Here is a 19,704-nt window from a genome sequence, read left to right as displayed (position 1 = left end):
TAATTTCTGGAAATATTCATTTGTATCATTATTTTACTGTATAATAATTGTATTAAATAAACGATTTGTTGAAATTTGTTGAACGCGCCAAGATTATTGAAGCAATCTTCGTGAAATGACGTGTGCACAGTAAAACACTGGGGTTATACCCCTTTGGTGTCCTTTGAAAAATGAATTGTAACCATTGTTTCCTCAAAGGTTCTTCCTTTGGTAGTTTAAATTAGACGGACTTAGTTTCACGACGTAGAACACAGGTTCTAGACAAGATGCACACGCATCACGAACGAGTGACAGTGTTTGAGGGAGGAGAGTAAAGTTTTCGCGGCAGTCCCAGCAAAACGTAGGCGGGGACTATTTCTAGTGACGTAGATACGCGACGGTTGGAGACTCGGCCTAGGCAACGTCTCGTTTGCGTGATTCGACTCACTTTTTCACCATCCAATAACTTTGTTATTCATTTTCCTTCGGACTTACAACTTGGCAGACTGCTTACTTTCAAACACGGCAACATAACACACTGCCTGAAATGTCATTTTCATGATCTAAGTTTACTAACTCTTTAAATAAACTATTTATTGAATGGGTCCTGTAGTTCGGACGCATTTAAAAAACGTATGGTAGGTTGACATCTAGCGGGTGGGCTTGGTATTGCAGTCTATATTCAAAATATTGGTGAGAAGTTCATCTCCACAGTTGCCCTGCCATTAATACCAATACATTTTTAAAACATAGTGCTGTACAGTGTTAACAGATTGTAAACATTAGTTAGCTTGCACCATGAGCTAACATGAATAACTGTATTGACATTAACATTAACAAGGATTAATACATGCTGAAAGAAACGATATAGCTCATTGTTAGTTCATGTTAGTAAAGGCATACTAATGTTAACAAATACAATCTAATTATAAAGTGTTACCATATCAGGTAAGCACTACATCATAATGAGAAGGCTGACATTGCTGCAAATGATCTTACATGTGGAGAACATAACAGACTTTGCATTGCTTTTCCAAAATGAATGACCTAGAAGCCAAATGCACATTTGCAGTACTTAAATCTTTTGTAGCTTCACAAAACGGTCCAATGTTAAAAAGTAACATATTTGACCTCCAAGCAGTAGTGTTTCTTTCATTTAATTATTCAACGTGAAGCTTCAACACCATCAGTACCCTAATACATTTCAAGCTCCTGTATTATGACAATGTGCCCTGGTACAGCACATACTGTACTGTAACAAACATCTGGATTTGAGAATAACAGGGTTTATGGTTGTAAAATGAAGGCTGTCTGCTTGTCTGGAGCTTAAGTTCAGAGTTCAGAAAAGCTGATTTCTGGCAGCAGTGTTTGAGGCATCTGAAGGGGCTAAAATTCTTAAATTTGATCAATGATGTTGTCTGCTAGGATCAGGCTTATGTGCAGACCAGGCTTAGACAAAAATACTCTTTAAACTCTAAATACAACTGAACTGCTTATCAAAGAACCAACCTGAATGGCATATGCAACCAGATCAAAATAAAGTGAATGGCTTTTGCCAGAATATTCCGATAAATGTGAGTGGTATATTTGAGTTCATGCAGTAAGGCATACCTTCCCTCTTTCCATCGATTCCATCCAAGAGGGGGCGATACTCTGTCTTTCCAACAGTCTCACCAACTTTATCGTCGAAGGTCTGTGCCTCTAACCCGGCCACAAAATCTCTCTTCAGCAGGCTGTCCTGGGCCGCCTTAGGCGCACCGCCTGTGAATGCATCACGTAAATTAAAGTCCATCCTACTGAAAAAAGGAGAAAAGAGGCAATGAGTCAAAACAAAGCAAGCATGGATTTTCCCACTTAAGTAGATCCATTAAAAGGAAATAAAGCCGAAAGAGCACATATGAGTTCATATGACACGGCTAAAACGAATATTATAGTTTTTTTCGATGTAATGCAATGTGTATACAGGATTTTTACAAAAATCCACCATGCTATGTTTGGCCAGTTAACCAGTGCGTAGTGATTGGTCGAATACTGCAAGCGTGTGACGGAAATGTAGCGCCTCTTACCATGTTTGGAATCAGGTTCCAAAGCAATTATACTGACAGGTACGGCCACCTCACGGGCATAAACATAAACATAGAATGCCTCTTTTGTTCCGACACTTAAATTCTAGCAATTTTACGTATCTAATACATGCATGGGCAACTTATAATACACCAAAGATGCATAAGAACCCGTATTCGCGCCATATGACCCCTTTAATATGATTATGTAAATCTGTTCCTAGTTTAACATGGGATTAAAATGCTACTTCTCCAGAATTTACCCAAAATCCACCCCCCCAAATCGCTCTCTATTCTTTAGTTGTTAGTTGATCTTTACTATTCTCTTTCACTAATTCTCCATGGCATTGTCTAAGCATTTCGTTCCTCCTCTCTTTGTGCTTTCCCCTCCTTTTGCATGCACATGGATGTAAAGTGTAATTCTTTTTGTTGATATCCCGGTGAAAGCTCAGCTGGTCCAAAAAACAAGGGATTAGAACCAGCGTGATTCCCCCTTGAATCAGTCAGATGGACAGAATTCACTCATCTCCTAACCTCCCCCCACAGAAGTCACAGCATCAGCCCAACAACACTTACTGTAATCAGCTGTTACTGTACAGAGGCTCCCAGTCAGACACAACATTGCACTGTAAGAACATAAAACGTTCAGAAAAACACACAGTCTGACCACTGTACATCTTCACTTTTAGTGACCATAGCAAGTATTTGTAGGATCATCATCCCAGTAACAATGATAACAATGAACATGTGGCTCTTTTTCAATGTTAACCTCCATGAACTATTGCGAAAAAAATGATTCTGTTATTCGTAGCATTTATTTTCAATGTATTCCCGAGTTATTTCTGTGATTTCAAAGGGAACAGAACATATGGCAGGTCATATGGAGGTTTAACCATCAGACCGTGGCAAATGAGTCACAGGTACATTCCTGCACTTTTACTGCTGGGACACACGCATGCGGTCTGTGCATTTTTGTGATTCAGCAGTTTGTCTCTCTAATCTGCATGATGCCACAAGCCCTGGCAAAGAGTGGCAACTCTATCTATCTGGCAGACTGGCAGGGACTGCTCTTGATCACTTTAGTCTAAAGTCAAAGGCAGGTCTCAATAATGTTTGTTGGTAAGTGTTAAAAAGAGAAAGAAATGCAAGGTGTCATATATTTTATATACTATAGCATGATAAATCATGTAAACATACATAAATCAAAATAACAATGTTATAAAAAAAACAATGTTATAAAAGCAGAGAGCACAAAACACAACAAACAAAATCAAAATAAGATTTATTTTCTTGTTCACCAGATGCATCTTTTAAAGGATGGATTTAACGCTGTTTCGTGCATTCTGACATTATTTACAATGTTAATCATGCTGGCTTCTCATGTTTGACGTGGTCAACTTGCATACGTAATAGTATACAAGTATAGTAGTATTTCTGTGCTCGATACACTACCCCAAGGATCTTATAGGTTTCGGAAAGAACATTAAAAATCATTACGTAACAACTTTTCTAAGACCTTTATTGGGCAATTCTTCTGGAAAAGCACGCGCATGGCAAGGTAAAAAGGAAAATATCGTCGTGTACATGCAATGTAAACAACACAAGCTCATAGTGAATCAAAAAAGTTGTGCAGGGATAATGCACAACTTTAATGCATTTACTTAGGCGGTCCACTCAGGTACATTAATGGGTAAAAGCATCTGCTAAATGACTGAATGCAAATATACTCAAGATTAATTTGAGATTGGCAGAAACTGTCTGTTCAACCGGACCTTTAAATATTGCTCAAGCATCATCTGACAGAGTCGTACACTCCATCCTCGTTTGATCTAAAGGAGAACGGAGACCACACAAGGATTTTCTAGCTGGGATTGGGCTGTCATTTGTGTTGCTGTACTGTAAACGCAGTATTCCAAACATCCCTGTATGAATGCACACACAACGTGGGACGGGGGTCTGACTCAATGTCTTCCATTGTGTGCCAAAGCCACTAAGCATGAGGTTACTGGCTGCCACTCATTGTGACGATTTATGTTTCTGCGCCAGTGTCAAGCCAGCCTTCCAAAAAGTAGGTTAACGGTCCATCAGTGGTGGTCAGTTCGACAAGCAGACTGGAATCTTCAATACAGTGTGATCTAAATATACCGTTTTTTATACTTTTCTTCATTACACTACTAGAAGGGTCCTAAAATGGGGAGTGATACTGTCTTGTAAACACCCATGGTCACTGCCAAACAGTGTAGGGGGGTGTCTGTGCGGATTATAATCATGGAGATTATGCAAGACGGGACACAGGGCATCACAACAGGCCAGCAGGCCCAGACCTGACACCCCAGAATTACAACAGTCCAGCAAACAGCACACCATCTACTGAGCTTTATGTGTCCATTAACATATAATGAGACTGAGGGTTCAAGCCAGTTCAGTTATATAAATTTAGATGGTTAATATTACAGAATGGTAAAGCGTTTTTTTTTAGCCAAATGACATTAGGTGTACATTTGTTTCCTTTTATAGCCTTTTTCACAGAAGGTCTTTGACTATATTTACAAAATTAACTTCTCATGCAACATGTTTCAATCAACTAGATTCACACAGAAATGATTAAATACACCTAAAAATATACCTAAAATGTATAATCGTATAACACGTCTCCAAACTTGTTAAAGATAAATAAACAATAAAACTGAAAGATATATGATTACGGCCTATTAGGAAACAAAGCCTTTCACAATGTATAAAAGAAGGAATATGAGCAATAAGACATGAGGGGGTGTGGTCAACGAGGACAGCACAGAGTGGGAGTTTTTTTCCTCTGTTCCTTTATAATGAATGAATTTGCTATATCAAATAAGCCAAAGAACATATTTCCCACCACCAAACGCCATGTTCCGCTTCCAGGCATACGTACATGACCTTCAATGCGTCGGGCGTGCGTTTCACTTCAGATCAGTTTTACAGTATGACGACGCATGTGCATTAGACATGTTGAGGAGGTGCACTGCAGAAAGCCGAGCACACCAGATGCTTGCGCGTATTAAACGTTCTCCACGCTGCGCAATAGCACAATGTGCGCCGATTTACATGCGAAATAACAATTAACGACCATTACAGTCACTACAAAAAGGATCCAGTGTGCAGTGTAGATGGGGATGAATAACTTTACGCGTCCTTTTTAAGACTACAGGAAACCTCACAAGATTTCTTCATCCCACAAATAATCAGAAGTCTCGAAGGCTGGTTACTGAAGCAATATCTGCCACTGCTGAAATGATGTAACTTGAAGGTTTTCTCATGTTGATGCGCAGACACCTGTCTGGAGCATCTCCGCCAAACTGCGGCAGTGCCCAAACAAAGAGAAATCTCGACCGGGCACGTATATTGATGAACAAACGTTTGCAAACGGATAAGAGACTATGGCTGTCATTGTGTGCCTTGTATGTACATCGCATCGCGAGCTTGCGCGTCCATAACAATGCCGTAACGCCTGCCAACTGAAAGCGACTGAATCAGACCCTATATGACTCTGACGCGCACGTAACGCGCTGGACAAATGAATAATTTCTATCTCCGTTAATGCATATGGCCTTATAGCATGAGTTCATTTTTAGCAGTGCAACGCGAGCGTTAATCGCAATGTCAAAACGCACTTACCCGTTGTTGTTGTTTTTAAAATTCAGTATGCTGTAGTGTTCATCGACGTCCGCTTTCTCGTTACAGTGCGCCTCTGCGAACGCAAGGCAGCGCCCGCCCCTTAATTATCTCGACCAATCACAACTCTGATATATTTTACTCGTTCTTATTGATCCGTCTGTCTACGTTTGGTTCCCTGAGCATCATCTCGATTAATGGGCATTGATGGACGGCAGAAACTCACCAGTACGGCGATGAAGATGAGAGGCAATCATTTGGCATTAAAACAGCTGAATTGGCACTGAACAGAAACTTTACTCCGTCTAGCCGTTCATGCAAGGTGGGCGTGGTCTGTCGTCATCCCGTATCTATCAGACGAGTTGACGTGGATGAAGACCTCTTGCTCTTGTGGCATTGATTTAATAAAGCACTTAAAAAAGACGTGGATGAAGAAGATTATTCTGTCTGTGATTTTTTTTAATATTGAAAATTCCCCAATTGTAAGTCATACAGCAGCTAAATAACCCTCTAAAAACACAGGCAAAGAGTGTATAAGGGCATCAGGTGATGTGGAAGTACGGATTTCCTCTATTTTGTAGTGTATCCGGTTCTGTAACTTGATTAAGTGCTTGTGGGAGTTCTTACTATAAAACTATAACAAGACTTTGTGCAGGACTTAAAGTAGGTGTTTGTCTGCTATGTTCCCAGTTCACTAGCTGTGTTTACTTTTTGGAGTTACACTCAAACAATTAAATACTTATATCAATACAATATTCAATACAATTCTTGTATACTTTATAAATAGACCGCTTTAACATTGACAGATATGCTCTTTGGCAATAATTCATTTTATCTTTTTGCTTCTATTTTCTCATATCTCACCTATGTTATGGTTATTTATGTAGTTTTGAGTGTGCTTTTCCTGCCCACCACAGAGGGAAATATGTATTTAATAGCATATTAAATAGAATAAAAGTGTAAATGGAAAGTATACTTTTTTAAAGTACACATTTTTCTTATAAACACAAATGTGAATTATTTTGATGCTCAAAGAATATTTCAAAAGACAACAACACAGTTTAGCGTGAAAAATTGCACACGATTGTACTGTATTTGAATACACATTGTTCAGAAGTCATCACGTCATAATGACTTTCTCGACAGAAGAAATGCGTTTGACACCACTGAAATGCAATAATGACAGAACATTCCTTCACATACAGACACGCACATATAGGATATGTGCTTGACAAACTACAAAAAACATTTGGATGGTCCAATTCATTTATTTGGTGTGAATATGATCCAAGTTCATTGGTGATCATATCTGCACAATAATAATTCAGTAAGCTATAACAATAAATATTTCTACTCAATATTGCAATAAATTACTACATGTTATAATACATTTGAACAATCCAAGATACTCTTTCTATACACCACATTTCATAATATTATCTTTGTTGAAAGGTATGGTTTACTACTGAATGTGTTTGGCATGGACAAGCAGCAAATGGTTAAAAGTTTACGTATTTACTACACTAACTGCACTAGCGATATGGATTTTGGACATTATGTTTTAACCTACACTTTCTAAATCACATTCTACACACTTTGACCCTTTGGTCAAACCAATAATTATATATTTAGTGATAATATATTATGTTGGGAAAATCTGCGCAGTGAAAGATATTAACACATGCTTTCAGTAATGTACTGTAAAAGGCAGTCGTATCATTCAGCAGGTATCAGTCTTTCCTGGATCGACTCACTCAGAGGTATTTCAGCTACGTGAGATGAGCTTGTGTTCTGCCACCTGATATACGCTTCCTTGTCACAAACCTTAGCCATTCTTACTCTGGTTGGTCGTTTCAGTGAATTCGTAAGTCCGAGACATACTTTTATTCCAGACGGACCATTGTTAATTCCAAACACACAAAACTGATATGCTAAATCATTGCATTCACACCTCAGAATAACAAATGAACACTTGCAAAATAAAATGCTTTCAGAAAAAACAATATTGTTAGACCAGCTAACACACATATACCAAACTACAGGTACATACACCTCTACATTAGACTGTCTGAGGTAATTTATATGAACCCGAGGTACTGAAGAAGGAACTCTCTGCCCAGTGGTGGTCCTTGTAAGCATTATTGTCACTGAGATGTTTAAACCAACACTTCACTCTTAACTCCCTGGATCAGAGCCGTGTTTTGTAGGGTTTTTTGAGGAATCATCCTCTAACTGATGTTGTCGCACTGGCAATGACAGGCGTCTTTGACACTCCAGCTCTGCATCTAGCCTCTGTCCAGCTTGTGGATGGTGAACTGTTCCAAAAGACTCTGATAAAAAATGATAATTTCTTTGATCAGTCTGCCGGGAATCAGTGTGTGCTGCAAGATCCTCTGAGAGGTTTGATGAACTCTGGCCCATGCTATGTGGCCATGTCTCCATGGAAGCCTCAGGAGAACTCTGTTTGACGGCCTGACCATCAGTGGAGGGCTGTGGGGAACAATCCAGTAGCTGGAGCTCCATAGCCCCTGACAGGCTTTCATTGGACTTCATAGGACTGTCAGCAAAGTCCTGCGGATCAAGTATCTTGGAAAAGGAAAAAAAGAGGATGAATTAAATATTGACATTTAGAGTGGCTATGTCTTCAAAGATACAAGGAGTCGATTACTATTGTTTAATCATGTGTGATACCTCGGAGGAAATGGTTGGCGTGTCTGTTTCTAAAGGGTTGACAGGCTGAACCAGTTTTTGGCCTGGTTTGGGTGGATTCGGGGATGTCTCTAAAGGAGCAATCACAGAGCTGTAGGTGGGTGGAATCTGCACCATCTGCCTCTGAAGCAACTGCATTATGGCCCCGATATCTGTTGACATCCGATTCTCAAGTCTTATAAAAGAAGACCACAAACAGAGCTCAAAACATATATCGTTTTAAGGAATAAAGACCAAAAATGTTAAACGATTAATCGTGATTAATCACATCCTGAATAAAACTTAGTGTTTACATAATATATGTCTGTGTACTGTGCATATTTATTTTGTGTTTTTTAACATACACATACATATATTTAGAAAATATTTGCAAGTATATTTTTATACAATTAAAATTATATAAACATTAATTGATTTTATATGTTTCTTAAAATTATGGATTTGTTTTTAAATACAATATTAATATGCACAGTACACAAACATATAATAAGTAAACACAAACTTTTTCTGGAGGAGATTAATTGTTTAACAGCCCAAATAAGAAGCAAGCTGGATCTCACCGGTGAAGCTGTTTTTGCATCAGTTCCAGTCTGTTCTCTACCTCGGTGCAATGATGATGTGTATCATTGTGCAGGACAGTATTGGATGGAACTGAGGATGAGGGAAAGGACATGCTGTGGCAGGGTACTTCCTGGTACTGATGGCCACGGTGCTCCCCCCAGAAACTGAACATGTTTGAGACACCTGAAAGAGCTCCTAATTTAAAATAAAAATATATCACAATGATGCATTAACTGCACTTAAGTGCTAATAACATGGCCAAGCGTATGGACAACCGCACCAGTATGTGCTAACTGAGCACTTCATTTAAAAAGAATGTTTTTTAGAAGTTGGTCCATTGTCCTCTGCTATAAGAGCTTCCACATTCCTTTTTTAAAGGTTTTCCATTTGCACTCATTCAGTGTCCCACATCTCAGTGTGGCTTTGTGAAGGCCAGACTCACTTAAGCATTTTAGTCTTCTACTGTAAAGGTTTGTTTTGATATTGCATTGCTTTATGCTCGATCGACTACCTGTTATTATCAGATGAAATCGGTGAAATAGAAGGGTGTGTTGAAATACTTTCAGGTATGTAATGTAAGTCCATTTCTTGGGGGGTTTTGTGTAATATTCTTAGTCAGCCTTTCTCAGCTAGACGCAATACACCTAAATTTGACAACAAGGCTTTTATTTAAAAAAGAGGATACATTAAGAATCTTACCTGACAGTGTATTAAAAGAGGTACTGGTTTTGTGGTTTTCCCCATTTGCATTATCGAAGCTGGCGATATGGCTTTGAGAGCGGTTTACTAATACAGACGGCTGCTTGGACTCTTCCTCGTCATCACTGCTGGACGGGGAGGCAAAAATATCTGAGTCCTGAATTCTGTTGGGATTGTCTTCTGGCCCCTCTGTTTTATTTGCTAATGAGCGACATTGAAAAGTGTTAACCAAAAGTCTAAAACAGGAGTGTCATGCAGAATCAAACACACTTTGTTTTAATCCTAAAGAAATTGATAAACTGGTTTAGATGTTCGTTTTGGACTGGAGCTAAACTCAGTATAGGGGACCCCCACAAGCAGGATTAAACAGCCCTGACCTAGAAAAACCCTAAAACGTGTACAGTACATTTTCCATGCATACCTTTTGAATTGGACTTTCTCTCATTCTTGGTATGATAGAACAACTTTCCTCTGTGTGAAGGATGGTTGTGACAGCCAGTATCAGAATCATCAGGGTCGCTACTCATTGACCCAACTTTAGTGTTGGTCTGTTGAGATGATCAGACAACCATTTAAAAGCACATTCCTTTATAATGTCTTACATTTAAAAACCGCCCAGACATATCTTACATCTCTTAAGTTGAAGGTGATCTCCAGGTTGCTCCAGAAGTAGTCTGAGAACTCTGGATACATGTCCAGGACTTCCAGAACATCTTCTCTGTGGATTTTGTGCAGGTCACAGTACGTCAAAGCCCTCACATCTGAACTTGACTTTCCAGGACGTGCAAAACAGTTAATGGGCTCTCCAAAAATATCATTCTTGCCTGCAGGAAAAATGATGGGAATGACAGAATTACATTTTAACGAATTACAGAATATGTTCTTTGAAAGGCAATAATGAATCATTAAGAGTTTAACACAACAGGAAAAGTTGGTTTTAATAAAGAGTGGTTGGCCTGTGTGTCATTAACGCTACATCACATCACCACAAGATGGAGCTACAGCAACAGTTTTCCCACATAGGGTCTCAAACAATAAACAAATGCTTTTTCGTAGCAGGATGACAAGGTTGTAAAATGTATGTAGTTCATAATGTTCAATATGCAATCGACTCAAAATGTCTCTTTGGAAATAAAAGCACAATAAATCATGTGCTACATAAGCTTACACTCACAATGAGTACAGTCAAGTTTTAACTACTATTTTGATCTGAACATGTTACATATTCCCAAACCAACCACCCAAACCCTCCTTTACCTAAAATAGCGACAACCACATCTCCCTTTAAGATCTCAATGGAGCCACGAGAAATAAAGTAGAGTGCCGAAATCACATCGCCGGCGTGGACCAAGGTGTCCCCTGGTGGAGCATGTGTGGTTTTAAACTTCATAGCCAAAGCACGCAAGCAGCCTTTAGTGGACCCCTTGAAAGCTTTACAGTTCTGCAACAAGGTACGATTCAGATGCAAACAGATGTCTGCCTGTAGGCATTCTGGGAACCCCTTTAGCACCTGGAGAGAGAAAAAACACAGGATGTGATTAAATGATACAGCGTGGTGTGCCCGTTATGCATGTTTGCAAGAATAAACAGTGGGAAAACTAGATTGACGCAGCCAGGTGCGCACAATAATGTTTGAGGCTGTGACTCACAGCATTCATGTCAATGCCGTTGGTATAGGACCAAGCATGTTGAAAATACTCCTCCAGTCTTTGCCTGAGTGGGTTGGGGATCTGGTGGAAACGGATGAACTCCCGAACCCGTAGCATTTGCGTGTGGTAACGCGCGGTGCCGGAGTACAACCTCTGGATTATGGCTGACACGTTTCCAAATATACTAGCGTACATCAGAGCTTTGAGAAAATGTGAAAACATTTCAATTAATTTTATGAGACTTTAGAGTGCACATTGTCAGTATACAATAGGGTAACAAGTCCAAAACACAGTTCAGAAGGAAATCCTATTGACTTTCAACTAAACACTAACCTCCAATGAGCATGACACAGATAGAGAAGATCTTCTCAGAGTTGGTATTTGGGGAGACGTTTCCAAAGCCTACGCTAGTGAGGCTGCTGAAGGTGAAGTAGAGGGCAGTGACGTATTTGTCTTTAATAGTGGGTCCTGATCCAGGTAGGTTCACATTATAAGGCTTCCCCAGCTGATCTCCCAAAGAATCCAGCCAACCAATCCGTGACTGGCCGTTCCTCTCTACGTTCCCGATAGCATACCAGATGCAGGCCAGCCAATGGGCAATCAGCGCGAATGTGCACATGAGTAGAAAGAGCACCGCAGCTCCATACTCGGAGTACCGATCCAGTTTACGTGCAACACGCACCAATCGCAGCAGCCGAGCGGTCTTCAGTAGGCCAATGAGAGTTGTTGTCTGTTAATGTATGAAAACAATGAGGAAGCAGATGAAAATAACTTCTGATTTAGGTACAGCAATACAATCACACAAATGATGACATTGTTACACATAAGCCCACTCACCTCCTCTCCCGAGCGGTAAATGAGCAAGTCGAAGGGAATGGCAGCCACCATGTCAATGAGGAACCAGCCTTTAAAATAGTGGACAGCTATTCGGCCGGGCTGACTCATCACTTCGTCGTTGCTATTCACGTAGGTCGTGCGAAAGTTAATCACAATGTCTACTACGAACATGATATCCACAATGAGGTCAACCACATTAAGTGGACTACAGGAGTATCCACAATGCTGCATGGCCGCCTCTTCCTCATCACTGAGCAGGAAGGCTGCAGAATAAGGTGTGAAGATGGCGGTGTAGATAACAAGCAGCAAGATGACCCAGTCCCATACTGCCTTGAAAGGGCTGTAATGTAAGATGGTCCATTTGTGGATACGGGGAGCTTGGAGCTTATACTCAGGAAGAACATCTGCACCCAGAGACAGCACCTGTGGAAAGAAACAGTCGAAAGTGAGATATACTGTATATAAGATGTTTAGTATGGAGGCAAGAAAATCTATTGTGGATAGAACATACAGCACCGGTCTCATCACAAGTAATATTAAAACAGGCACTGCAAAATAGCATATCATCAGCATTTACGCAATAATATCAAAGAGATAATTCACCCTAAAATGAAAATTCAGTTATCATTTACTCATCCCCGTGTCATTCCGAACCTCAATGACTATCTTTCTTCTGCAGAACAGAATGTTGGCAACCAAACAACACTGGCTTCTGTTGACTTCCATGGTATGGACACAAAATCACCAACATATTTCACAGAATGTCTTTTTCCATAGAAGAAAGAGTCATATACAGGTTGAGCCACTTGAGTGTGAATAAATGATACAGAATTTTTATTTTGGGGTGAACTGTCCTTTCAAATGCCATTATAAGGATTTCAATGTTCCCCTTAGAATAAAAACAACTAGGCTATTGTAATAAATCTTAGTAAGGTACTTTCCTTTACATCAGTCATTTCGCAACACAAGGTTGTATACGCTATGCAAATGCGATATGTTAGCCAAGCTAATAATCTTCTGTTCTGTGTATTTGTGGAAAAAACTTTTACAAAGCTTGCAGTAGTTGGACACACAAATATTATCATACACTTTTGACACTTGGAGACAGAAACGGAGGCTGCGTTAATATTTGTCATTAACATGCGATCCGAACGAGCAGATCAGGGACACCCATTTCAGAAAGGAGGTTCAGTGAAAACTGTGTATATTAACCCTGAAATGAGGGAAACTATTTAACTCAAGCCCGTTTCTAAAAGTTCTTGAAACTAACCTGGGCGGGGGCCGTTTTTTTATTTGGTAAACCCAGAGTTTCTTAGACCTAACTTAGTAGGCCTAAATTACTATGGTCAAAGCGACCACTTATATCGTTCTTGTCTGCGCGGCTGCTGCTTCTGTCTTCCGGGGACAGTACAAGACAAGCTGCAGCAGACAGTACGGCATCTCTCGGGATTGATTTGATTACACCGTATAAAGTAAATACACTCGGGTGTGTTAGAAACAAGCTGCTGGTGTTTCGAAAAGCAGTGTTGCTATTCGTGGTGGCTGTACGTAACGTGTCATTGTGAATTGGCGTTTATAATCCGTATGTCTGTCCGGCCCAAGCATCCCTTCCGGCCCACCGGGAAAAGTTCCGCTACTCAAGATGGCCAGACCACCAGATTAACTTTCCTCTGTAGCCTATTTGTCATCTCCGCAGTCAGACAGGCTTCGCCCAAACTAGAGAATAATGATAGCGGGTAGGGTTTTCTTTGAAGTTGTACCGGTAAATGTAGATATACTGGCTACATTGAGGTCACATTACACTGAGATACGATCACAGTGCATCCCTTACGAAAATTTTCGTTTTTTGTGGTACAAGTGTAGTAACCATAATTTTGTTGCATTGATTACTAAGGGCAAACCTTAACTATGTTTTTTACAAAAACATAGTTATTTGTAATAACCACTGTTTTACGGCAGTAATTTTCATAAGGGCTTCTCGGCAGGACACGCTGATCGGATAACATACACTTGTCTTTTCAATGTGTATGTGGATAAGATCCAGATACAGGTCGCATGTAAATGACAAATGTAAATAAGGCCTGAGAGGGCCTATGAAAAATAAACTAATGTTTAGTCTCAGAGATGTTCTTTACCGAGTAGACATTAATGCAGGGAAACCATTCAGGCCTAACATGTCTAAATATTCATTTTGGCCGGGAGAGCAAACTAACTCATTAGTTTTTTCAGGTCCCTAAAGAAGTGACCAATGTTTAGTCATTTGCTCATAGCTAGTGCGAGGGTTTTAATTACTCTTACTCATGATATACTGCCTGAGGAGGAAACACACATCACCATACACAGAGGGAGAGAAACAGACAATATTCACAACCTGCATTAGTAAGACTATGATTTTCATACCAAGATAATGATACTTATACTCTTGCTCTGACAGAAACAAAATATCTTCAAATATTTCAACCTCATTTTAAGATCCATCATATTTATGGACTTAATACCTAATTCATTTAGAAACTGAATTAGAAACTTCATCAAAGGGGTGAAGAAAGACACAGAGAGAGAGCCCACACTGGAAGAACTTGAGATGCACCAAACTCAGCGTCTTGTGATTAAACAATCAATGAAGCAGACTTTATGAAAGTGACCTATTTGTCAGTTATGGTGAACCAAACCTGAAATGTGACCTCTGCATTTAACCCATCCAGAGAGTAGTGAACACACGTACACCCGGAGCAGTGGGCAGCTATCACTGCAGCGCCCGGGGAGCAAGTGGGGATTTCTGTCACCCAAGCTAATCATACCAACACCTTATTGTATCAAGCACCTCAAGGTCTGGACCAGCTTCAAAGTTGATTAAGTGGTGATTCACATTTTGTGACTAAAACCGCACTATAAAACTTGAAATATTTCACACTCGATGCACTGTATGCATGTCGCGACTGCATCGCTCCCTATTTGCGTCCGCGAAATCACCCCTAACAGCATCAACTCACATGCAAAACAAGGCCACTCGGTCTAAAAAAACATTTGATCTAATTATAACTTCTCAGCACAGATGGACCAAATGCTCCTCTTTCCTGATCTCGCTCATTTGTCATTTAGCAAACACGGTTTATTTTAAGAGGTTCACAGTGAACTATTTGCAGGAACGAAGTGCACTGGGTGTAATGGTGATAAAGCATAAGAGTGATCATTGCAATGCCCAGCTAAGAGCTCGGTGCAACCAGAATACACACCTGCAGTATCTGAGCAAGCAGCTCAGCTTTATAACTGTACCCCCATCAATTGTTATGTACCAGGCTCCAAATGCTTTTTGGTGGTTTTTATATGTATATATTTAATTTTTATTGTTTTTTGTTATTTAACTGTCTAGAATTATTGTGTTTGCGTTTGTGTACAGCTTAAGCAATATCTGAAAATGTCCTCACACACAGTGAATCATGTTTAAAAGTTAAGGCAGGGTTAATATTCTCTAAATATATAAAACAACCGAACGCTTTTCACTTATATAGCTTCACAGGTCTGTGTGTATGTGTTGGGGTAAGTGTTGGACATGTCATTCCAAGGCTAATGTGATATGAGAAAACAGCAGGAGTAAAACAGAGAGCGAAGGGATGCTGAGGGTTAAGGAACCGGCCTTGGACTCAAAATAGCCTTCTGGGATGGAACTGCAGCTCAAACAAACCATAACACACTGCTCTACTCACTGGCTCCTTGTTCTCTGACTCACCACACAATTTACATGTTTGATCTAGAGCCAAAGTCCTATTCCATAACAAAGTTCTGTGCAATAACATCAGCAGTAACGCTGCTAATTTATTAGCCGGACCAAGTCAAGTCACTTTAATGCTCTTAAAATAAAAATAAAGTCATTTATTCACCCTCATGTCATTTCATGCCTATATGACTGAACAGATATTTTGAGAAATGTCTCTGATGTCCATTGAATGGACGCAAAACCACAATGAGGACCAATATCATTTGGTTCCCAACATTCTTCAAAATATCTTCTTTTGTGTTCTGCAGAAGAAAAAAGTCACAGATTTGAAATGTCATGAACATAGTGTGCCACGGGCGAGCTATTTAAGTTTAATGTTAATCCATAAAGGAAGCAAAAAGTAGTTGCTGCCGAGAATAAAGAAGGATGCAAGTATGAGTATAATATACAACATAAAAACAAACACATAAACGCGTGTTTGTATGTATGCCTATAGCCAAAGCACAATCTGCTTTACGAGACTACAAGCTGCAAGCCCCCAACATCAACCTTTGATAAACCACGGACAAACCATTCACACAATGAAACACAACTGCACGCCGATTGCACATATAAATGAATCCGTACACATTCTGACTGTAGACATATCGGCCACAATCTCAAATAAAGAAAAAATTGTCTGACATTACTGCAAAACTCTGAAAAACAAATGTGGCTTTTTTCTGAGTTGACACTGATGAAGTCCTGCTTGAGGGCAATAATGTCCAGTTCACGAGTTCACCTGCGCAGATAACAGCGATGTTGATAGGGATAATAAAGCAAGAGCTTGGTTATGAAGGTTATGCGTATTTGGCGTGCTGTCCGGGAAGCGGGCTCCGAGCTCGCCAGATCTATCCGAACCCGAAATACTACACCTTGGTCAGGGTGAGTGCGCCGAGCTCGGAACCGGTTTGAGCCCAGAGCACACCCCCCGGGGCTCTTGCAAAAGAAAAGTGAGTTTGGGAGAGGAGCCGGGGTGGAGGAGGGATGCTTAATCTTAGGAGATCGAGCAGGTAAGATGGATTCTCTATTTATGAGCGAGCTCGCTATGGCTAATTGTGTATGTGCAGTGATTGCTGATTGTGGACCAGCCGGCTGATTATATGCTACGGCTCCTCCCGAACTTTGTTAATTAAACATCATTTCACGAGTTCACCTGCGCAGATAACAGCGATGTTGATAGGGATAATAAAGCAAGAGCTTGGTTATGAAGGTTATGCGTATTTGGCGTGCTGTCCGGGAAGCGGGCTCCGAGCTCGCCAGATCTATCCGAACCCGAAACACTACACCTTGGTCAGGGTGAGTGCGCCGAGCTCGGAACCGGTTTGAGCACAGAGCACACCCCCCATAAAGCAAGAAGTTGGACAGCCGCCGGAGTACGCATACCCCCCCAAAACGCGGTGCTGGGCCGTATGGAGGCGTGGACTGCGTTCGGGTAAGGACAAGAGGATGGTGGCTCCTTAGAAGGTGTGGTTTGAGATGAGGCAAGACTGGGGCAGGGGTTCCTCCAAGGATGGTTGAGACTGATATGGAGAGAGGATGCCTGCTGGAGTGATGAGAAGTTGAAACCCATGAGCGGCTGGAAGTAGGTTTAGTGCCCGTAGAGGGTGTAAATCTAGGAATTCAGAGATTATCTAAAATTAACCCGTCTTCGTGGGTGTCCCTGGATGAGGACTGATACTGAGAGGGGGCTACTGAAGGAGGGATCCAGCTGAAGTAGAGCACCTGATGGAGGTTCCTGCTGGGGAGAGAGCTGCTGTTGTGCTTGATCCTTAGAAAGTTGTAGATGGCAGAACACGAGATGGAAGCACTGGCCTCTGCGGAGGCGATCGCTGCGGCGACGTTGGCTTCGATGGCTTGGATGGAAGCACTGGCCTCTGCGGAGGCGATCGCTGCGGCGACGCTGGCTTCGACGTCTTGGATGGAAGCACTGGCCTCTGCGGAGGCGATCGCTGCGGCGACGCAGGCTTCGACGTCTTAGATCAGGGGTGTCAAACATACGGCCCGCGGGCCGTATCCGGCCCGATAAGGCGTCCAATACGGCCCGAGGGAAGATTTGAAAAATAATACAAATATGAAATAAAAGTTTATTATTATTTTAATTAATTTAAAGTTTATTAATACAATCAGGTTTTCGCTGCCATATTATGTTTTGTTTTATTAAATGTTTTATTTTATCATTGATCATTTAATTGGGCTTCTGCCGGAACCCCTAACAAGCATGCGCATTCTAAAGCGCCGCCTACATTTTCAAAAACAAAGGCTAAGTTGTGCGGCAAGGACTAGTGATTTTAAAATGTCCAAATAAAGAAAACTGACGGAAGAAGACGTATTTCTTCTGTGAGTTCAACGGTAGGCCGGTATGTTTAATCTGCTCACAAGCCGTGGCTGTGCAAAACGAGTAGAATATTAAACGGCACACACACAGAGAAATATGATAAATACACTGGACAACTTCGAAAAGTCAATAATTTAACTTTAGCCTCGGAAAAAAGCAGTCAATGATCACAAAAACAACAGGGACTGATGAAGCTGTAACGCTATTTGATTGCCAACGAAATCGCAGCGGGATCAAAGCCGTTTTCAGAGGGAGAATTCATCAAGAATCGGTAATGAACATTAACAAGTCCAACCTGCGCTCTCGACTCACAAACAGACAGCTAAATGACATCATGAGATTGATGTGGTTGAAGAAAAGAGATGTCAGGAATTAAAATCATAATGCAGATGCGATCTAGATCTTTTGTTGTTAAAGGGAATTTCTAGTATATATTTAATGTTCATATCCAAAGTGAAGTTGTACTACTGTACTAATTGTTAAATATGTTAAGGCTGTTTTTCCTATTAGTGAATTATATTGTATAGCTTGTATGGTTCATATTTAATGTGACTGTCTGTACACAAATAGAGTCTGTTGCATTTTTGTCATTACTAGTTTAAAAAGTATCTGACAAAAAATATTCATATTCAAAGGAAAGGGTTTTGATTGCCTTTACCTAAACAAAATAGTTTTTTCAAAGAGGAATAAGAGTGTTATTGAACCGTTCTGAGGATTTATTAAATGCACCTTTTACAGAACAGTATGTCTTTCTAGTTTTTTTGCTAATTCATTTGTAATTTGGTGCAATATGGTTTAAAAAAGGTGATTCGGCCCGCACATTGTCACTTTTCTCTCCATCCGGCCCTTACCCTAAAATGAGTTTGACACCCCTGTCTTAGATGGAAGCACTGGCCTCTGCGGAGGCGATCGCTGCGGCGACGCTGGCTTCGACATCTTAGACGGAAGCACTGGCCTCTGCGGAGGAGATCGCTGCGGAGGAGATTGCTGCGGCGACGCTGGCTTCGACGTCTTGGATGGAAGCACTGGCCTCTGTGGAGGCGATCGCTGCGGCGACGCTGGCTTCGACGACTTGGATGGAAGCACTGGCCTCTGCGGAGGCGATCGCTGCGGCGACGCTGGCTTCGACATCTTAGACGGAAGCACTGGCCTCTGCGGAGGAGATCGCTGCGGCGACGCTGGCTTCGACGTCTTGGATGGAAGCACTGGCCTCTGCGGAGGCGATCGCTGCGGCGACGCTGGCTTCGACGTCTTGGATGGAGGCTTCTGCTGAAGAGTCTGCTGTGGCAGAGCCCGTGACTTGGGCGATGGCCCCTGCAGGCGGGGTCTGAATCCCTGGTGATTGCTGAGGCGGTTGCAGTGGCAGTGAGATCTCCCGCTAGGGAGATGAAGGCTGAATAGTGGAGGTTCGAGCCCATGTGGGTGAAGGATGGATTCTTAGATGATTCGGGAAATGAGGGT

At 41.1% G+C, this 19,704-nt stretch overlaps 2 protein-coding genes across 5 annotated transcripts in view; both read right to left on the bottom strand.

Annotated features, from left to right (window-relative positions):
- map4l (microtubule associated protein 4 like) overlaps positions 1–5,799 on the bottom strand; it is a 28,265-nt gene extending 22,466 nt beyond the window's left edge. For 2 of the 4 annotated variants that reach the window (XM_079453213.1, XM_079453214.1), the window contains exons 1-2: positions 5,697–5,796; positions 1,591–1,775 (exon numbers count right to left, since the gene is read on the bottom strand). In XM_079453213.1, coding sequence (XP_079309339.1) covers positions 1,591–1,771 — 181 coding nt within the window. In that variant the 5' untranslated portion in view covers positions 1,772–1,775; positions 5,697–5,796. Of the gene's footprint in view, positions 1–1,590; positions 1,776–5,696 lie in introns of all 4 variants that reach the window. The other 2 variants (XM_079453212.1, XM_079453211.1) reach the window with 2 other exon arrangements.
- A 958-nt stretch (positions 5,800–6,757) lies between these two features.
- Positions 6,758–19,704, bottom strand: part of kcnh2a (potassium voltage-gated channel, subfamily H (eag-related), member 2a) — a 35,910-nt gene continuing 22,963 nt past the window's right edge. The window contains exons 6-15 of the mRNA XM_079451577.1: positions 12,149–12,571; positions 11,645–12,041; positions 11,312–11,511; positions 10,920–11,172; positions 10,293–10,486; positions 10,084–10,210; positions 9,663–9,863; positions 8,963–9,158; positions 8,385–8,577; positions 6,758–8,279 (exon numbers count right to left, since the gene is read on the bottom strand). Of these exons, the coding sequence (XP_079307703.1) occupies positions 7,869–8,279; positions 8,385–8,577; positions 8,963–9,158; positions 9,663–9,863; positions 10,084–10,210; positions 10,293–10,486; positions 10,920–11,172; positions 11,312–11,511; positions 11,645–12,041; positions 12,149–12,571 (2,595 nt within the window). The 3' untranslated portion in view covers positions 6,758–7,868. The remainder of the gene's footprint in view (positions 8,280–8,384; positions 8,578–8,962; positions 9,159–9,662; positions 9,864–10,083; positions 10,211–10,292; positions 10,487–10,919; positions 11,173–11,311; positions 11,512–11,644; positions 12,042–12,148; positions 12,572–19,704) is intronic.

Source organism: Barbatula barbatula (genome assembly GCF_947034865.1).
Source record: "Barbatula barbatula genome assembly, chromosome: 3".
In the NCBI taxonomy this organism is placed as follows: Eukaryota; Metazoa; Chordata; class Actinopteri; order Cypriniformes; family Nemacheilidae; genus Barbatula; species Barbatula barbatula.
This window is presented reverse-complemented; position numbering and strand designations above follow the sequence as displayed.